The sequence below is a fragment of the Phoenix dactylifera genome, chromosome 4 (genome assembly GCF_009389715.1).
Source record: "Phoenix dactylifera cultivar Barhee BC4 chromosome 4, palm_55x_up_171113_PBpolish2nd_filt_p, whole genome shotgun sequence".
NCBI lineage: Eukaryota > Viridiplantae > Streptophyta > Magnoliopsida > Arecales > Arecaceae > Phoenix > Phoenix dactylifera.
Genome location: NC_052395.1, coordinates 29448644 through 29466483, shown reverse-complemented (window position 1 = coordinate 29466483; position 17840 = coordinate 29448644). Strand labels below are relative to the sequence as shown.

Below are 17840 nucleotides of genomic sequence, written 5' to 3'. Positions count from 1 at the left end.
CGGCAATGCTTGCGTTCGACGACAATACAGAGTTCGATATGGGAAATTGCTTCGCGAATAAAATGTCGGCCGGCCGCCTCCAAGTGCAGGCGATTCAAGTATGCACATCAAATGTTTGATAAGATAACCAATAGTATGTAAGTCCCCGGAGCGTAGGGCTAGAGTTGTGTCAGGATACGTTGAAGGAGAAAGGAGAGCCTAGCGTGAGCGTGATGGTGGACATCCTCTCTGCACGCACGCATATAGGCGTTATCAAACAGGTCGAGCGGACGTAGGTATATATGAGAAGGAAGAACATAAACCTTACTGTTACGATTGGCATTGCACAGATTCTAAGAGTAGCTAAAATGCGGTATGCGTGTGGAGAAGGCCTTTGAAACATCGGGTACGTTGGCTTCCCATGTGATGGTAAGAGAGCCGTGACAGCTTCCAACACGATGGCAATTAGGTATTCGCATGTAGTGGAGAGACGTAACAGACTTCTTTCATAATGAAAATGAACCGGTCATTCTATCAATTTCTGAAGCTGGTAGAATTCATGAGAAGAATTATAAAACCCTTATCAAGGTTTTACTCCATTTTGAGTATTAGAATAAAAGAACCCAGGCAAAGAGACACTAGTAAGTTCACCACATGAAGAACTTCTATCTTGAAGATACCAACCACTAGAACGTTATGTGAAGATCAAACAGTTTTGATAACTGTAACCAATTACATAGCCATCAATAAGGACCCTCATTACCTCACAGGGTAGCATCTCCTCCAGCATGCACATACCACCAAATGCAATTGCATTTTATTAGACCACAGATCAATTCCCCCGTAGAACCTTGATCTCAGAGCTACAAAAATTCTTTCCAAAATGGAGCGGCAACGGAATACTCCTCCTCCCATCCTACGAAGAACCTAACGAAAAATACATCAATTCAGATCTTTCTTCCTCTAATCGCCTCCACAAACAAGTGGCGGCAAGTGCGGCTCCCTGAGAATCTCGCATGTGGAGACTACAAAACATATGATACCGAATCGCACTAAATCCGTCAACCACCAAGAAGAATTATGCCAGAAAACACCCCCACTCGAAATTCCACATCATCGAAGAGCATTGATAAATGCAAGGAGTGAATCAACGTCTCGTCTCTCTGAAGGATACTTGATGGGCCTTGATGCGTGCTTGGGGAAAAACAGAATTGTGGGGAAGCTTCCCAATTGCAGTTGTTGTTGAGCAAATGGTTTGTGGTCTCCATCAGCCCGGAACTTCCCTACCTTGATGCCTGTGTCGGAGAGCTTCTCAGCCAACTCCACATATGAAGCTTCCATTCCCTGATGGACAGATATAAAGCAAATTAGCTAACTTGATCAAAGCCTTTTATGGACCTCCGATATCAAAGAAAACCAAAACCACAGCCTGCTTGTTACCTGGCAAAAGGGACACCAAGGAGCATAGAGAACAACCAGCCAAGGCTCCCTCCGGTTCTCTAGCCTCAGCAAGTTCTCCATTCCTGGCCTGCTAAGGTTAACAATGGCTTGGGTCTCAAAGATGTCGGGTGCGCCATTTACATGGTTGACAGCCGCAGACCCATTTCCATTAGTACCTAGTTTTTGTGCCTCTTCCTGTGCGATGTTACCCTTGTGGAGTCCGCACTCCTTGGCCTTTGAATCCTCCCACCACCACCTTCCTTCTCTCTCGTGCTGACCAGGTAAGACAGGTCTAGTGCAGGGTTCACAACCGATGGACACATAACCCTGGATCCAGAGCCGACGGAGGAACATAAATATCATTTATAGAGAATCACCAGAACAACCCCAATTATATACTACTATCAAATTCCACTGATGTGTACCTGTGAGTGCAAGGAGTTGACAGGAACATCCATGGTCCTGAGGAAATTCCATATATCTTTGCCTTCCACATTAGAGACTGGATTCCACTTTATCAAGCTACCAATTCCACCATCCATCCCTTCAAAAGAAGGATCTACCTGCATGTCCAAATTGAAAAACCTCAGCACTCTGAACCATAGATGCAGAGTTGACGGACATCAAGCATCACATTCCGTTGTCATGTGCTGTAAGATGACAGGCAAAATTTTGACAGATACCTGAACGACAGGGATATGGGCTCTGGTGCCAGGGGATTGATCCTTCCTCTGTCCAGTGACCCAAGCCCTAAGGCCTTTGAGAGACCTCCTCAAAGGTCTTACTTTCCTCACCCTGCAGCACTCCTGGTGCCCATCCTCATAGAAAGAGAACAAACCCTTGCTCCTCACAAGGGCCTGCACTTCCACTGCATCTGGGAACATGTATTCAATGTGAATGTCATAATGCTTCTCGACAGCATCAAAGAACCTGTATGTCTCTGGGTTCAGCCTTCCAGTGTCAAGGCTGAAGACTCTGAAAGGCCGACCGGTCAACCGAGCATACTCTATTAATGCAACATCCTCCGCTCCACTGTAGAAGAAAAGCAACAAATCAGTCCAAATTTTGTTTAGCATGATAAGGATTTAGATCGTGAACTTTTTGCCTCTCTTCAATCCAAGCAAAAAAACAGCTACAATTAGATAGGATGCAGTGGACGTGGGTGTATGTGCGTGGAAAATATATCGGCAAATGAGAAGGCATGTTTGCAGTTGAGGATTCATTAACTATTTTGGGAACTCCCCTTAAATCAAAAAAAAAAAAAAGAAGAAAAGTATCCATCAGAAGTTCGAGGGAAATTTATAGTTTACTTCACCCAGAGTTCTTTTTTGAGGGGTTAACTATTTAGGCAAACATACTATCACCAGAAAAAAAAAAAAAACTCGAACACACCTAATTTTTAGATTCAATGATATATGAAACATGTTGAGACCTAATCCCTTGAAATATGCAACATGTCCATGGAAAAGGCAGTATTCAAATAAAGCAGAAAAATTAGAAAGTACGAATTATTCATATAAATAATTCCCGATCAATCGAAATATTATAACATGAACAGCGAATTAGAGGCACTTCTACAATTTACAGGTGTAACTGAAATATATCGGAAATAAAGCATACAAGCTTTCGAATCGAACCATGGTGAAGAGACCAGATAAATCCATCCGATCAAATCAATTTTTTTATCTAACATGGATCGAATATGCTACTTGGGCTGGCCCACGATGAATAGAACCAGATAGAAATGGGTCCAGCTACTGCTCGCACCCACTGCGATAATAATTGCTACCATGTGACAGAGATGACGGCTTTCACGGTTGAAGTTGATGGAAACAACGACACTTTGTCTCTTACTTGGATTTAAAATGGAAATAAATATACATAACCACTGTGAGTCGATCCAAAGGCCTGCGACATGATGAGCGTTCGATCCACCATCAAACAGTTCAAAAGTGATATCAAGAAAATAAATTATATATAACACGTAGTCCGAGAAAAAAGGAAAAAACGTTATGGGCCAGGGCTCTGGGTTCCCTCAATTAACAGCATATTCCTAAGGCTTTCACAAACACTATTCCGGAATCGTAATCGAAATTTTAGACAAACATGGGGAGACAAGGAAAAAAGAGAAAAAAAAGGGAGAGAGAGAGAGAGAGAAAGAGACGAGATTAAACCTGAAGGCGATGGCGATGTCGTTCCCAAATTTCTCGAGGGCCTTATCCATGATCTCGAGAGGAGAAGCGTTCTCGAGCTCGCTCGCCAGCTGATCGTAATCCACCTTCTCTTCCTCCTCCTCCCTCACCCTCCCCTTCTCCTCCACCACCGCTTCCGCTATCGTAGCCGGCGCCGCCGCCAGCGGCGCCACGAAGTCGTTCCTCCTGGCGGGCTCCACCGCATGGAGCGGCTTCACGGCCGATCGCCTCCGGGAAGGACAGTTGAGCGTCGACGGCACGATCGACGCCTCAAGATGCCTCACGGATCCAATTAGGGAAGCTGCGCCAAGAACCAAGAACCATCTATCTCAGAGAGGGAAAATAACAGAAATAAAAAACCAAAGAGAAGAAGAAAATTGGGAGAAAGAAAACGCACCTCTGGCATCGCAGGAGATGAGCGAATGCGAAGAAATTGAACCGGAAATCGCAGAAGCGGAAGCCATGAGAAGAGAACTGTAACTTCTTTTCCCTCTCCAAAATTCAAGAAACGCTCGAAGAAAGCTTCGATCTCGCGGGCGCCTTTTTAATTCTTGGCTTTCTCTCGGGGTTGGGGGATTTTGGCAAGAGAGAGATGGGGATAAATAATGGCCGCGGGAAGGGGAGGGCGTTCCGGTTCAATGAACCTGGACGCAGTTTGGTGCAATGGCCCGGCTGACACGTGGCGATAAAGGATTGGAAGAGTCTATCGCGCGTCGCGAAGTGCTTCCGTCAAATTTGCGGAGCGCGGAGGGGGGCGGAGCTGGGGAGCGAAGCGCTTGCGTCATAGCCCAGGTAAACAACGTATAAATAAAAACTTATTAGAGCAGTTAAATATAAGGACACTGATTTGGAACCCATCTCTGAACCTAGAAGAAGTATTGGTTGGTGTGCGGGGTACGAGAGGGCATCGTACTTTGGGTTGGGCGTGGGTCTCTTTGATATTTTCATTGGGTTTTCGAGGAATAAACCTTCGGGGGAAGGATGCTTCTAAGTAGATTCGAAGGTTGTGTACAGGATTCGGCCAATTTTTTGGGTGGTGCATGGCGGGCGTCCGTGGAATGTGATGGTGATTGTTAAGTTTGGGAAGTCAGAATTCGACGACTCAGCTCTCTCTTTTTTCGTTTTAATTAAAAGATAATGAAATCTATGGCTTAGATTTTGTGATGGAGAGGGCACATATGTGGAATAAATTGACTTCTACAGGACCGAGAAAACAGGAAAACAGAAAAACGTAGAGCAATCGAATAGGATATTGGGTCTCTGGCTAGGAAGGTTTGAAAGGGTGAAGTTGTAGCTATGGGGAACACAATTAATGGAAGATAAATGTAAAAGTTGAATAATTTATGAAAGCCTCAAAAATACTTGTGTCTAGCCTTGCATGTCCTTTTTCTTTTTCGTCTTTGCCAAGTTGTTTATATTTGGCAAACTTGGACACAACTTTGATAATTCAGAGCCAGCTCAATCTTTAGACAACTAGGCGGTCGTCTAAGACTCTGGCCCCCAAATGCATTTATTATAGTGAATTCCAAGGTAAGTGTTCAAATGCATTGAGACCCCAAAAGTATTTGGAAGCCTCAAATACTACGTATCTTTGTAGCTATAATTGTACTGAGGAGTATCTTTACTTAAGGAAATTTATTATCTCTTTCTTTATTTATGCATTGAGGCCCTAAATACATTTATGTTGGAGCCTTTGAGTTCGCCTTAAGTCCCCAATTGCATTGAGCCGCTCCTACTTTGATTAGTGGTCTATTTGCTCATCGTTGTGAGCCACATCTCTCAAACCGTCTGCTTGATTTGCTCCTATAGATTATATGACAAATATGAAATTTTTTAATGTGCAAAAAATCTAAAAATTATGTTTAGCCGGAAACTCCAGTCCTGTTGAGAATCAAATCCAATAAATTGATGCGATGATAATTCTGGATTCGTTGGCCATGGAGATCATTTTCCGTTCTAGTGAATGTTGTGTAATGCTACAGCTATTTTCTTACTAGCTAAATGGTGCACTAAACTTTTTGTCTCTTGGCTTTCCGTCATTTACTTTGTATATATTTTCACCAACCGTTGCTTTCAATTGCTATTTTATTTAATTTTTTAAAAAAACTTATACCTGATATATGGCTTTTAGAGATATCACAAAATACTAATACACCATTTTGTTTTGGTCATGCTTATGTTTTATGGCAGATGGAATCACCAAGACCATGGTTGACCCGCATGAAAACTTTCACTTTCTTAATTGCTTGATTTATAAGTCATATTATTGCCAGGACACAAGAGTTCAGCTGCAAATGATGTTTTAACAAAGATTTATATTGAAGACTTCATGAAGCATGAAGCATGGCAGAGAGTGAAGCCATACTTTGTCGAATCGGAGAATGATAAGAATCGAAACTGATACTCATCAAATTGAGCATGCCATGCCACGGTGCCTTGTGCAATCCTTTAGGTGGCTTCGTGTTCAAACAATTCTTAAGAACATTTTTTAGGGAAAGCCAGGTTGTTATTCTACGTACGCCTCTTTGACCAACCGCTGCTGAAGTCATCATGCATGTCAGCTTGAAATAAATTATTACTGAAGCTTAGTTGCGAGGTGGAAATGAGTTATATATATGGGGTTCGGTCACTAAATCAAAATTTTTAATTCGAGCCCTTGGCAACTGATAGGCTTTGCATATTCAGTAGACTTATTGACCTAATACAAGGCACTACACTCATTTTGTCAAATGTCAAAGCCATGAATCTTCAGTATTGTTGCACCATGCTTAATTAAGTGATTTGTTCTTCATATTTCCAGAATATCCCATATGACTGATGACAAGACACCATATAACGTGGATCCCGACTCTTGTACCCAGATTGTTTTGGAGTGGCAAGTGTTACTAAAAGAAGTGCTATGATGGAGAGTTTGAATTGCAAGTACATATCTAGGGACGAAAGAACAAGGCTGTTTTAAGGGTAAGAATGGCTGGAAACAGGTTCAAGTTGAGGAAAGTTGGCGTCTTTCATGGAACAATTATAATTTTTATTATGGCACTGCAACTTAAAGTTCAGGCCCTACAAGGGGTGTATATAACTAATATGAGGCCAGAAAAAATTGACTGTCATCTCGACTGACTGAGGAATTCAGGTTCTAATTAGGGTGGCCGCCTAGTTGATCAGGCAAGCAAATGTATGGGGCATATGGTTAGTACGCTCTTCTATTGTTCCACAGCAAATTATCATATTACTTTGTTTGGTAAGTTAATTATAGTTAATGATCGATTGATATTGATTATTGTCAGTACATAAGTACATGCATGCATACGTACATACATACGTACGTACGTACATGCATATATGTGTGTGTGTGTATGCAGACTTGTATGATCATTTTGCATTTTTATTCTTTAACACATCATCCCCTTCTCAAATTTTTGGGTCAACTTAGAGAGAACATTGCAGGAGAAAGACAGGAGGGTGACCAAGGGATCAGCACAATTTTTGGGTTGTATGGTACTAAGTGCAGTGTTGGGAAACACCAAATCAAACCCCGAAGTAAGTGAGGCATGCAAAGATACATTAGAATACTCAAAACTTGATCACGCCTGGCTACGTTATTCAACATCATATGTCATGGTATATTCATAAGCTCGTGGTGATTGCAGTTTATAGAAGAACCTATCAACAGATTTCTTTTTTTTTCTTCTTTTTTTTTTGAGAAGAGGTGATGAATAAATTTACAATCCCTAGTGCTATGTTTTGAGTGATTTATGTTCATCTGATGTCGCACATATAAATAAATTTAATTTTAGCAGAAACTTCAATTTATCTAAGGGCTCGACACTTGCTACTTCTAAAATCAAAGGTTTTTTTGAGTGTATATTTATGGCTGGTTGTTATAGGAGACAAAATCTTGAGGTGAGAATCTTTCCATACAAAAGGGCAACAAGTCTTCCACATAAGTTGCAGGAAATTTCTGAAGGAACTTTTTTTTTCCAACATGAAATCAACAAGCAGGATGTACTGATGTAGGTTCATAAGCTAAAATTGAAATCACTCTGATCCTACTCTCTAAATCACAGTTTTCAAATTTCAACGATTCAAAGCCTGAGGAGATATGCTTGGAAGCACGATCTCCCTTCTTTGAATTGTTAGCCTGTATAATCACATCACAGTTTAAGGCAAACTACCTGTTATACAGTGTTAAATTCATTCTTAAGACCCAATTTTTCTCAAACAATATAATTCAGTAACAGAAATTCAGATCCTTCAAATAGTTAATAATACCATATGAGGTTCTGATGATCAGGTAGGGAAGTAATTGAGTATTACATAAAATTACACTTGACCATGTAAATAGATCTTTAGAGCACGTACAGATGGTCTAGTGGAATGGATACTCTTCAATTAAAAGCTCTAGCAAATAAGCTTGTTTAAGTATCAGGGAGGCAGATGGTGGGTATGTATTTGTGATCTTGCCTATTAGACCTGATTCTATATAACAGGTGTTTTAGAAGTGCAATAACTTGATCACGCTCATGATCTGTTATTGTGGCATGTCTTGAATTTTATACCTCATACTCGGGAATACAACGTATTTTAGCTACAGGGCATGCTCATGATTTTACTAAGCTTCCAGTTTGTCCTTCCTTGTAAAGCCGGTTAAAATCTTCAAAAACTTACAAGGTATCATTGCTGTGTTCTTCCATTGGTAGTTGTTGCTGGAAATTGGACCCGGGGGCAGTCTTCGGTCGAGGAGAGGGAGCGGCGATGAGTTCTCACGGCGGGGCGGCGGTCCGTCGGCGAAGCGGCGATCCGTCAGTTGGCGGCGTCCTCCGTCCGGGTACCTGCACACGAACCGGTGGCCAGGTTTTCCGGCGCCGGCCCTCCGACGCTCAAGTCAGGGAGGGGGCAAATAGTGTCGAAAAGGAGATAAATAATGTCTGTAGAGTATATCAATCTTCCAAACCCCTCCTGAGAGGCCAAGGCTCCCTTTTATAGGCGGGGGTTGGTTTACCTGCGATGTAACAGGGCGAGGCCGTAGTACGGCTCGGCATGTTGTTCAGGTCGGCGCATGGTCAGGCTAATCATTGCCCTGATGTCGGCGGTGAGGGCGTCGTATAACCCGAACTAGCACGCTGTCAGACGAATTATTGCATTGGTGTCGGAGGTATGGCCGAGATCGGAGACTTATCATAGTTGACTAGACTCTGCTGGGCCGATTTGCCGTGGAGAGCTGAGAGTCCGTAGATGACAGGAGCCATGCGCATTTATGGTGGAGTAAGCTGGAGATCCGCATTTATTGTGGAGTAAGCCGGAGATCCGCATTTATTGTGGAGTAAGCCGGAGATCCGCATTTATTGTGGGGTAAGCCGGAGATCCGCATTTATTGTGGGGTAAGCCGGAGATCCGCATTTATTGTGGAGTAAGCCGGAGAGTTACAGCGACCATGCGCAATAAATGCCAGAGGGGCGTCAGGGTATGGTCCTCGGCCAGACCTCTGAGGCGCACGGCCGTAGTAGGTGGCTGACAAGAGTAGACCTCGAACATCGGAGTTTTTCTTAGGCCGGAGGTCTCGAGGTCGGGCGTTCCGAAGTCGGACGCCGACTTCGGCAGTCCGGGGTCGGAAGTTGTACGGCTTCTTAGGGGCATTTATGTCATTTGGGAAAAAATCTTATTCCCCCCAACACTACCCCCCGACTTCCGAGTTCGAGCGACTTGTAGGCTCGGACGTGGGAAGTAAAGTCTGTCACTGAGGTTGGGGGGCGAGTCTCGTCCGCCCCCTTGCGCTTCTCGGAGCTTTCATGGTGAAACCTGCGCCCTTTGGCGTCTCGAGGCTGCTTTATTAAGTGAGCTTATGATGAAGCTCGTATCATTACGCTTCTTGAAGCGGAGGTGGCGTCTCTTGAATCGCCAGGATCGCCTTACGGCGGATTAATGATGGGGGTCCTCGAGCTCGTCGAGGCGGTGCCTCAATCCCGTAATCGAGGCTTCTCGCTCATTAATGAGTGTGCCGTTACGGGGTTTAAAACGGACACGCGGCGTGACCCAAGGTCGGACGCTTCCGATTTCGTGTTACTGGATCACAATTCCGGAGAGGTGGAGGCCACATCGAGGCTCCACGTGTCCCAGATCTTATTAAATGAGGGGAGCGGGGCAGCGTCCGCTCGTTCCTCAAGACGATTTGATTTTGCAGACCCATGATGAGGCCCCGAGATCCGATGGGACAACGCTTCGATTTCGTACCCGATTTATTAATCCGGAGTGAATACGGTGCCTCGGCTTCCGAGGTCGACACGTGGCGCAACCCGATCGGGGGATGGGAACCGACCCCATCGATCTGGGCCGTCAGGGGGGTCTATATAAACCCCTCGAGGTTGCCCTAAAGGTCTTATTTGGCTGCTTCTTATTTTCGTTGCCTTTCTCCCTTGCTTCCTTTCTCAACCGAACCTTGCCGTCGGTGCCCGGAGCGATTTCCGGCGATGTCCAGTAGGTTTTCACCCTGTTTTCACTAGGGTTTCCTCTTTTCTTCTCCTCCCCAGCTCCCATTTTCCGCTTTTTTAAACTTTTATTTCGTTCTTCTGTGGGAATGGGTTTGGGTCCTGAGGAAGTGGGATCGAGCCTATCGGGGGAGGAGTTGGAGCTGATCCGCTCCCGGTTCTTCTTCCAGCCCGGGTTTCGTCTTGAAACTGCGGGGCCGGAGGACAGGGTGACGCAGTCGCCCCCAGGTTGGATCGCGGTCTACCGCGAGACACTTTGGGCTGGCCTGCGTTTTCCCGCCCACGAGTTCGTGAGCCAGCTGCTGGCCGAGTACCAGCTCGTCCCGGCGCAGTTGGCTCCGAACTCGTGGAGGACCATAATCGGGTTCTTGTCCCTGTGCCTCGGGCACGGGATCCCGATCTCGGTAGGCCTCTTCCGCCGGTGTTTTCTGTTAAAGAAGAACCCGGCGGATGCAGGGTGGCTATACTTCGCCTTTCGGGGCGGTATGTCACTCTTCCAGGGTGCCCCTTCCTCGATTCATGAGTGGAAGGGGAAGTTTTTCTTCCTGGCGTCCGAGGCGCCTTGGGGGTTCGACCCGAGGTGGGGGAACCCTCGGTTGAAGACCCTCAATAAGCTCTCCGAGCCCTCGAGGAGGGAGCTGAGGACCCTGGACTCCGTGCGAGCCCTCGGGAGGGGCAACGACCTGACCGAGCTCCTGCGGGAGGACGCCCTGGCGAGCGTAGGTCTGAGCTCGGCGCGCCCCGAGGGTAAGGGTGGTTACACTATTTTATTTTTTCTTCGTTCTTTGCTTTTACTGTCACTGGTCTGACACTTAACGAAATTTGGATTTCAGATATTCCCCGCCTGCCGACCAGCAAGACATCACTTTTCTCTCGTCTGAGGAGGCGAGAGGCCGAGGCCGGGGGAGCTAGGCCCCAGCCCCGGAAGAGGGCGAGGTCGGACGGCGCCTCCAGTTCAGCCGGCACGAGTGGCCCCGAGGCGGGGGCCCCTGCAGCCGACCCGAGGCGGGAGCAGGTCGTTAGTGATGCGGGCCCGTCGGCCTCTCCTTGCCCTGCCCCCCTTGCCCAGCGGGGGGAGTCGTCCATGGCCCCGCAGCAGCCAGAACCCGGGCTTGCTCGAGGCCCCGAAGCGAGCGGCTCCGGGACCTCGTGCCCGGTCGTGCCGAGCTCTTCCCGGGCTTTCCGAGAAGAGTCGGTCGAGCCGGACTCCCCTATTCCCGAGGGGAGCTCGGCCTTTCAGGATGCCGAGGTCGCGCGCTCCATGTTGCGGCGTGCGGTACTTCCAGCGGAACGGGCCGTGTTCCGGAATGTTTCGCTGGAGGAGGTCGTTGGCAGCGCTTACTGCAACACCGCCCGGGTAAGCTTCCTTCTTAATTTCCTTGAGTTACTAGCGTACTTGTGTGCTTTTCAACTCACAATACCCTCGTTTCTTTCTTTTCAGCATATTCTCGAGCTCGACACCTTGGCGTTCATCGCCCATGGGTGTCGGGAAGAAGTCCGACAGCTCGGCCGACAGCTGGAGCCGGCCAAGAAAAGAGTCGCCGAGCTGGAGGCGGCGTTGGCCGCGGCCGAGGCTCGGTGGGCGGCCACCGAGGCTGAGCGCCTCGCTATGGCGGAGGGGCTCGGGGAGGAGAAGGCCGCCCACGCCCTAACCAAGTCGGCCTTGTGCGGCACGGAGGCGCGCTTAGGGGAGGTCCAGGCCGAGGTCGCGGCCCTCAGGTATGAGGACGGGGTCTCCCGCCTCCGAATCGAGCAACTTGAGGCCCGGGAGAGGAGGGCACTCGAGCGAGCCGAACATGCCGTGGAGCTCTTCAAGGAGTCGCAAGAGTTCCGCGACATGTTGGAGGAGGAGACCGTGGACGGGTTCCTCCGAGGTTTCGAGAACTTCCGGGCTCAGATGCGCCGGTACTGCCCTCAGTACGACCTCTCGACGATCCGTTCGAGGGAGGACCTGGGCCTGGGGTCCGACGTGGAAGCCCTCCCCGCCATTTTGACATCCGAGGCGGGGATATACGAAGAAGACCCCACCGAGCCTTCGACGGGGGTGGCCGAGGCGGTTGGCACCATAGAGGCGGCTCCGGCGGCCGAGACGGACGCCGTCCCGGAGGCGGTACCCGAGGCCCCTGCCCCCGACCCCGAGCCTGTGCCGGCTGAAAACCTCGAGATCATCAACGTGCCGGACGACCCCCCGGACGTTGCTCCCGCCGCTTAGGACTTAGCGTATTTTTCCTTTCTTTTTCATTGTATCCGAGGTCGGCTCTTAAATGGTCGACCTCCAATTTTGTAATCGGCCTTCGGCCTTCGGCCTTCTGTTAATGAAAAACACTTTCATCATTATGTGTTTGCCTTTCTTTTTTGTTGCGAACGAGGCTAGAGCCTTAGCTAACTGCCTCGACGACCTCTAACTTCACATCTTAGTTTTTGGGTTGCTTAACGAAGTTGTCCCCTTTTCCCGGGCTATGTCTTAGCCTTCTCGGGTTCCAGTCATTCCGACCAAAAGGACCTCCGAGTCTTAGGTTTTTTAGAAAATTCCTCTAAGTCCCATAGCTCGGATCTAAGAATCGTGGAAGTCATCACGTTTAGCCTTTAGGAAAATCCTAAGGCCTCTAGGTCGGGCCTTAGCCCTTCAAGTAAGACCGGACTAGGTCTATGCCTGCTGCTATTCGGAGATTTTAGTCGGGTTTCCGAACTTAACTCCGAACCCCTCGTAGGGAGCGCGGGCTAATAAGTAAGTCATCGTCGAAGGTTTTCGTAGTTATCGTTCTCGGACTCTGCCGAGATCTCGGTGAGCAAGGCTGGGATTTCCAAAAATTGCCTTGGTATCCATGTTTGGCTGACACACTCGTGGTCGGGACCACTTTCTCAGCTAGATGTCGGAGTTTACGTAGAAGAGCCGAGTTGGGCCCTAATTTATGAAGCCTTCGTACAGATTGCGGAGACTTGACGAACGGAGCCTGCATAATGTAGTTAGGGGGTCGATCTTAAGCCGACCCATTGGAGAGGCCCGACTTTGGGGCGAGGTAAGACTCCAATGTTGGGATTCCGCCCAGCAATATGTAGATAAAATTTAACAAGGAGGGCGTCTAGTTGGATGTACCTCTTGCATTCTCCGAGTCACGCTTCGCATGGTGGAGTAGGTTGCCTCCTTTCCTCGTTGACCTCCGGAGTCATTTTGACTTAAAGGGGGGCTCGGGTTTCTCACGGACCCAACAGCGCCCACCGAGGTTGAGAGGATTTGGCGAGGCTTTATTGAATTGTAGCTCTCTGCGAGGTCGAGGGAGTTTCAGACCCCATGGTAGGACCTCGGGCGCCTCAACCTTGGTCGAGGGATCTTGCGTCAGGTCGGCGAGTCCGCGGACGCTTTGCTGACCTGTGGTGCCTCCCGTGGTCGAGGGAGTTTGGGACTCTACGGTCGACCCTCGGGGCATCCCAACCTTAGTCGGGGGATCGTTCGTCAGGTTGGCGGGTCTGGGCACGCTCTACCGACCTGCGACGCTTCCCGAGGTCGAGGGAGTCTGGTTCTCTACGGTCGACCCTCGGGGCATCCCGACCTTAGTCGAGGGATCGCTTGCTTCGGGGATCGGGGATCGTCGACCGCTCCCGGGGATCCACTTCGTGGCGCCCCGGGTGGAGCCACCCTTTCCACCCCTCACGGCGCCTTCCCGAGGTCGAGGGAGTCTGGTTCTCTACGGTCGACCCTCGGGGCATCCCGACCTTAGTCGAGGGATCGTTCGTCAAGTCGGCGGGTCTGGGCACGCTCTACCGACCTGCGACGCTTCCCGAGGTCGAGGGAGTCTGGTTCTCTACGGTCGACCCTCGGAGCATCCCGACCTTAGTCGAGGGATCGCTCGCTTCGGGGATCGGGGATCGTCGACCGCTCCCGGGGGTCCACTTCGTGGCGCCCCGGGTGGAGCCACCCTTTCCACCCCTCACGGCGCCTTCCCGAGGTCGAGGGAGTCTGGTTCTCTACGGTCGACCCTCGGGGCATCCTGACCTTAGTCGAGGGATCGTTCGTCAAGTCGGCGGGTCTGGGCACGCTCTACCGACCTGCGACGCTTCCCGAGGTCGAGGGAGTCTGGTTCTCTACGGTCGACCCTCGGGGCATCCCGACCTTAGTCGAGGGATCGCTCGTCAAGTCGGCGGGTCTGGGCACGCTCTACCGACCTGCGACGCTTCCCGAGGTCGAGGGAGTCTGGTTCTCTACGGTCGACCCTCGGGGCATCCCGACCTTAGTCGAGGGATCGCTCGCTTCGGGGATCGGGGATCGTCGACCGCTCCCGGGGGTCCACTTCGTGGCGCCCCGGGTGGAGCCACCCTTTCCACCCCTCACGGCGCCTTCCCGAGGTCGAGGGAGTCTGGTTCTCTACGGTCGACCCTCGGGGCATCCCGACCTTAGTCGAGGGATCGTTCGTCAAGTCGGCGGGTCTGGGCACGCTCTACCGACCTGCGACGCTTCCCGAGGTCGAGGGAGTCTGGTTCTCTACGGTCGACCCTCGGGGCATCCCGACCTTAGTCGAGGGATCGCTCGCTTCGGGGATCGGGGATCGTCGACCGCTCCCGGGGGTCCACTTCGTGGCGCCCCGGGTGGAGCCACCCTTTCCACCCCTCACGGCGCCTTCCCGAGGTCGAAGGAGTCTGGTTCTCTACGGTCGACCCTCGGGGCATCCCGACCTTAGTCGAGGTAGGAGAACGAGCCGAGCTCGTCTGGTCAGAGAGGACCGTGCTCATAGGGGGAAGTTGATGGAGAACGAGCCGAGCTCGTCTGGTCAGAGAGGACCGTGCTCATAGATGGATGTTGATGGAGAACGAGCCGAGCTCGTCTGGTCAGAGAGGACCGTGCTCATAGATGGAAGTTGATGGAGAACGAGCCGAGCTCGTCTGGTCAGAGAGGACCGTACTCATATCTTGACGTCTCGAGCATTCCTATAGCCGGGGCATCCCGACGAACCGGGGCATTCTGACCTTAGTCGAGGGAATTTCGCGCCAAGTCGATATTTCGTCGTCCTGCGATTCTTCCCGAGGTCGAGGGAGTTTGGGACTCTACGGTCGAGCCTCGAGGCATCCCGATTTTGGCCGGAGAATCTGAGGATCACAGACGACCCAATATTAGAAAAGAATTACAGCCATCAAGATAAGAGAATTATTTGCGAAAAGGAAGCTGAGTCCATTGTCCTGATTGTCTTGAACCCCTAGGGGTTTTACTGGTAGTACATTCGTAGATTCTCGGAGTTCCAGCTTCGCGGGATCAGGGTCCCCTGTAGGGACTTTAATTTATACGCCCCTGGTCGTTGTACCCGGGCGATCTGATACGGCCCCTCCCAATTTGGGGCGAGCTTTCCTTGCTCAGTCGGTTGAGAAGCCTCGGCTCTCCTGAGGACGAGGTCCCCCACTTTGAAGAGCTTGGGCCTGACTCTAGAGTTGTAGTATTGGGCCGTTCGCTGTTGGTATCTCGCCATGCGGACCCGGGCAACCTCTCTTGTCTCTTCGACGAGGTCCAAGTTGCTCCTGAGCTGGGAAGAATTGGTGTCGGGGTCGTAATGCTCCACCCTTGAAGAAGGCAGGCCGATCTCCAACGGGATGACGGCCTCGGTGCCGTATGCTAGGTTGAAGGGGGTCTCTCCCGTGGGCAGTCGGAACGTGGTCCGGTATGCCCAAAGGACATTGTACAAGTCCTCGACCCACTGTCCTTTGGACCGATCAAGCCTAGCCTTGAGCCCCTGCAAAATAGTGCGGTTAGTTACCTCAGTTTCTCCGTTTGTCTGGGGGTGAGCGACTGAGGTGAAACGGTGATCAATGCCGAGCTCAGAGCAAAATTTCCTGAAACGAACATTGTCAAATTGTCGACCATTGTCAGATATAAGGATACGGGGTAGTCCGAATCTGCAGATTATGGACTTCCACACGAAGTCTCGCATCTTTTGCTCGGTGATCCGGGCGACGGGTTCGGCCTCGACCCATTTGGTGAAGTAGTCAATGGAGACGACCAGGAACTTTCTCTGTCCGGTGGCCAGGGGAAAGGGCCCCAGGATGTCGATCCCCCATTGGGCAAACGGCCAGGGGGCGATGATGGAGGTCAGCAGAGCTGAGGGTCGGCGCTGGACATTGGCGTTTCGTTGGCACCGATCGCACTTCCAGACGAAATCCGTTGCATCCTTCTGGAGTGTGGGCCAATAATATCCTTGTCGCAGGACTTTATGGGCTAGTGCCCGACCCCCCAGGTGATTTCTGCAGATCCCTTCATGGACCTCTCGGAGGGCATAGTCCGCCTCGGAGGGGCGGAGGCATCTGAGAAGGGGAGAAGTAAATGATCGTCGATAGAGTTTATTCTCGTACAAGACATACCGGGGAGCCTGGCGCTTGATTCGGCGAGCCTCCATCTCATCGTGAGGTAGGGTTCCGTCTTGAAGGTAGCAGACGAGCCCATCGATCCAGCTCGGCTCGGAGTCGATGCACATGGTGGGCTCGGGTTCCTCCGTGCTGGGGATCTGAAGATACTCGAGCGCTGTTCCCTTGGGAAGCTCGCTCATGCGGGAGGTTGCCAATTTGGATAGCTGGTCTGCCCTGAGGTTTTCCGCTCTGGGGATGTATTGAATATTAAAAGAATTCAGGGCAGATATGAGTTCCCGCACCTTTTGGAGATACTTTTGCATGGATGGCTCTTTAGCTCCAAAATCTCCTTGGACCTGGTTCACCACCAGCTGGGAGTCACTGAAGGCCGTTAGGTCTTCCACTCTTAATTCTTTCGCCAGCTTGAGCCCGGCGATGAGAGCCTCATACTCGGCCTCATTGTTCGAGGCCGGGAATTCGAGGCGCAAAGCTTGCTCGGCCACCACTCCGTCTGGACTGGTGAGGATAAGTCCGGCCCCGCTACCCTCCGAGGTCGAAGACCCGTCCGAGTGCAGGACCCATGGCTGCCTCGGGGCCTCTCCTACGGATTCGGGTGGCCTCTCGGGGTTGTCCGGAAGGGTGCACTCCATGATGAAGTCGGCGAGTATCTGAGCTTTGATAGCCGGCCTGGGCCGATATTCGAGGTCGAATTCCCCGAGCTCGACCGCCCATTTGGCGATCCTCCCCGCACGATCCGACCTCTGCAGTATTTGCTTCATAGGCTGGTCGGTTAATATGGCTATCGTGTGGGCTTGGAAGTAAGGCCTGAGTCTCCGAGCCGAGATGATGAGAGCGAAGATGGTCTTCTCAAGTTTAGAATATCGGGTCTCAGCATCCCTGAGAACCCGGCTGGTGTAATAGACCGGCTTTTGGAGCTTGTCCTCTTCCCGGACGAGAACTGAGCTCACTGCAGCTGGGGAGACGGCCAAGTATAAGTAAAGAATCTCTCCTTTCTGGGGCTTGGTGAGCAGCGGGGGAGAGGCCAGAAGGCTCCGAAGCTCCTCAAAGGCCTGCTGGCATTCTTCCGTCCACCGGAAGTCTTTCGGCCGTTTGAGGCTCTTGAAGAAGGGGAGGCATCGCTCGGTTGACCGAGAGACGAACCTTCCCAGGGCGGCAACCCGCCCCACGAGCCGTTGCACCTCCTTGACAGTCTTTGGAGGCGACATCTCTTGCAGTGCCCGGATTTTCTCCGGGTTGGCTTCAATTCCGCGCTGGGTCACTATGAAACCCAGGAACTTGCCCGAGGTGACCCCGAACGCGCACTTCGCCGGGTTGAGTTTCATTTGATATCTTCTAAGCTTGGCGAATGTCTCGTTGAGATCGGCTATGTGGTGTTCCGCCGCCCGGCTCTTTACCA

The 17840-nt window shown here is 50.5% G+C and overlaps 1 protein-coding gene and 1 long non-coding RNA gene across 2 annotated transcripts; one reads left to right on the top strand and one right to left on the bottom strand.

Moving 5' to 3' along the window:
* Positions 1 to 625: 625 nt before the first annotated feature.
* On the bottom strand, positions 626 to 4200 carry LOC103707194 (5'-adenylylsulfate reductase 3, chloroplastic-like). Its single transcript, XM_039126058.1, has 6 exons — positions 4009 to 4200; positions 3594 to 3912; positions 2103 to 2451; positions 1845 to 1982; positions 1420 to 1746; positions 626 to 1323 (listed from the first exon to the last, which is right to left on the bottom strand). The coding sequence occupies exons 1-6, from the start codon at positions 4073 to 4075 to the stop codon at positions 1093 to 1095; spliced, it is 1431 nt and encodes a 476-aa protein (XP_038981986.1). The 5' UTR covers positions 4076 to 4200; the 3' UTR covers positions 626 to 1092.
* Positions 4201 to 5026: 826 nt separating this feature from the next.
* Positions 5027 to 7407, top strand: LOC120110597. Its single transcript, XR_005511755.1, has 2 exons — positions 5027 to 5141; positions 5802 to 7407. It is a non-coding gene; the product is annotated as an uncharacterized LOC120110597 (long non-coding RNA).
* Positions 7408 to 17840: the final 10433 nt, after the last annotated feature.

What these genes read in the sequence shown, in the direction of transcription:
- LOC103707194 (XM_039126058.1), bottom strand. Translation starts at nt 4,075, where the DNA reads ATGGCTTCCGCTTCTGCGATTTCCGGTTCAATTTCTTCGCATTCGCTC. An exon ending in TCAACTCCTTGCACTCACAG is followed by an intron (nt 1,747 to 1,844) that starts GTACACATCAGT and finishes CTCTGGATCCAG; the next exon opens with GGTTATGTGTCCATCGGTTG. An exon ending in CTTGGTGTCCCTTTTGCCAG is followed by an intron (nt 1,324 to 1,419) that starts GTAACAAGCAGG and finishes TCTGTCCATCAG; the next exon opens with GGAATGGAAGCTTCATATGT.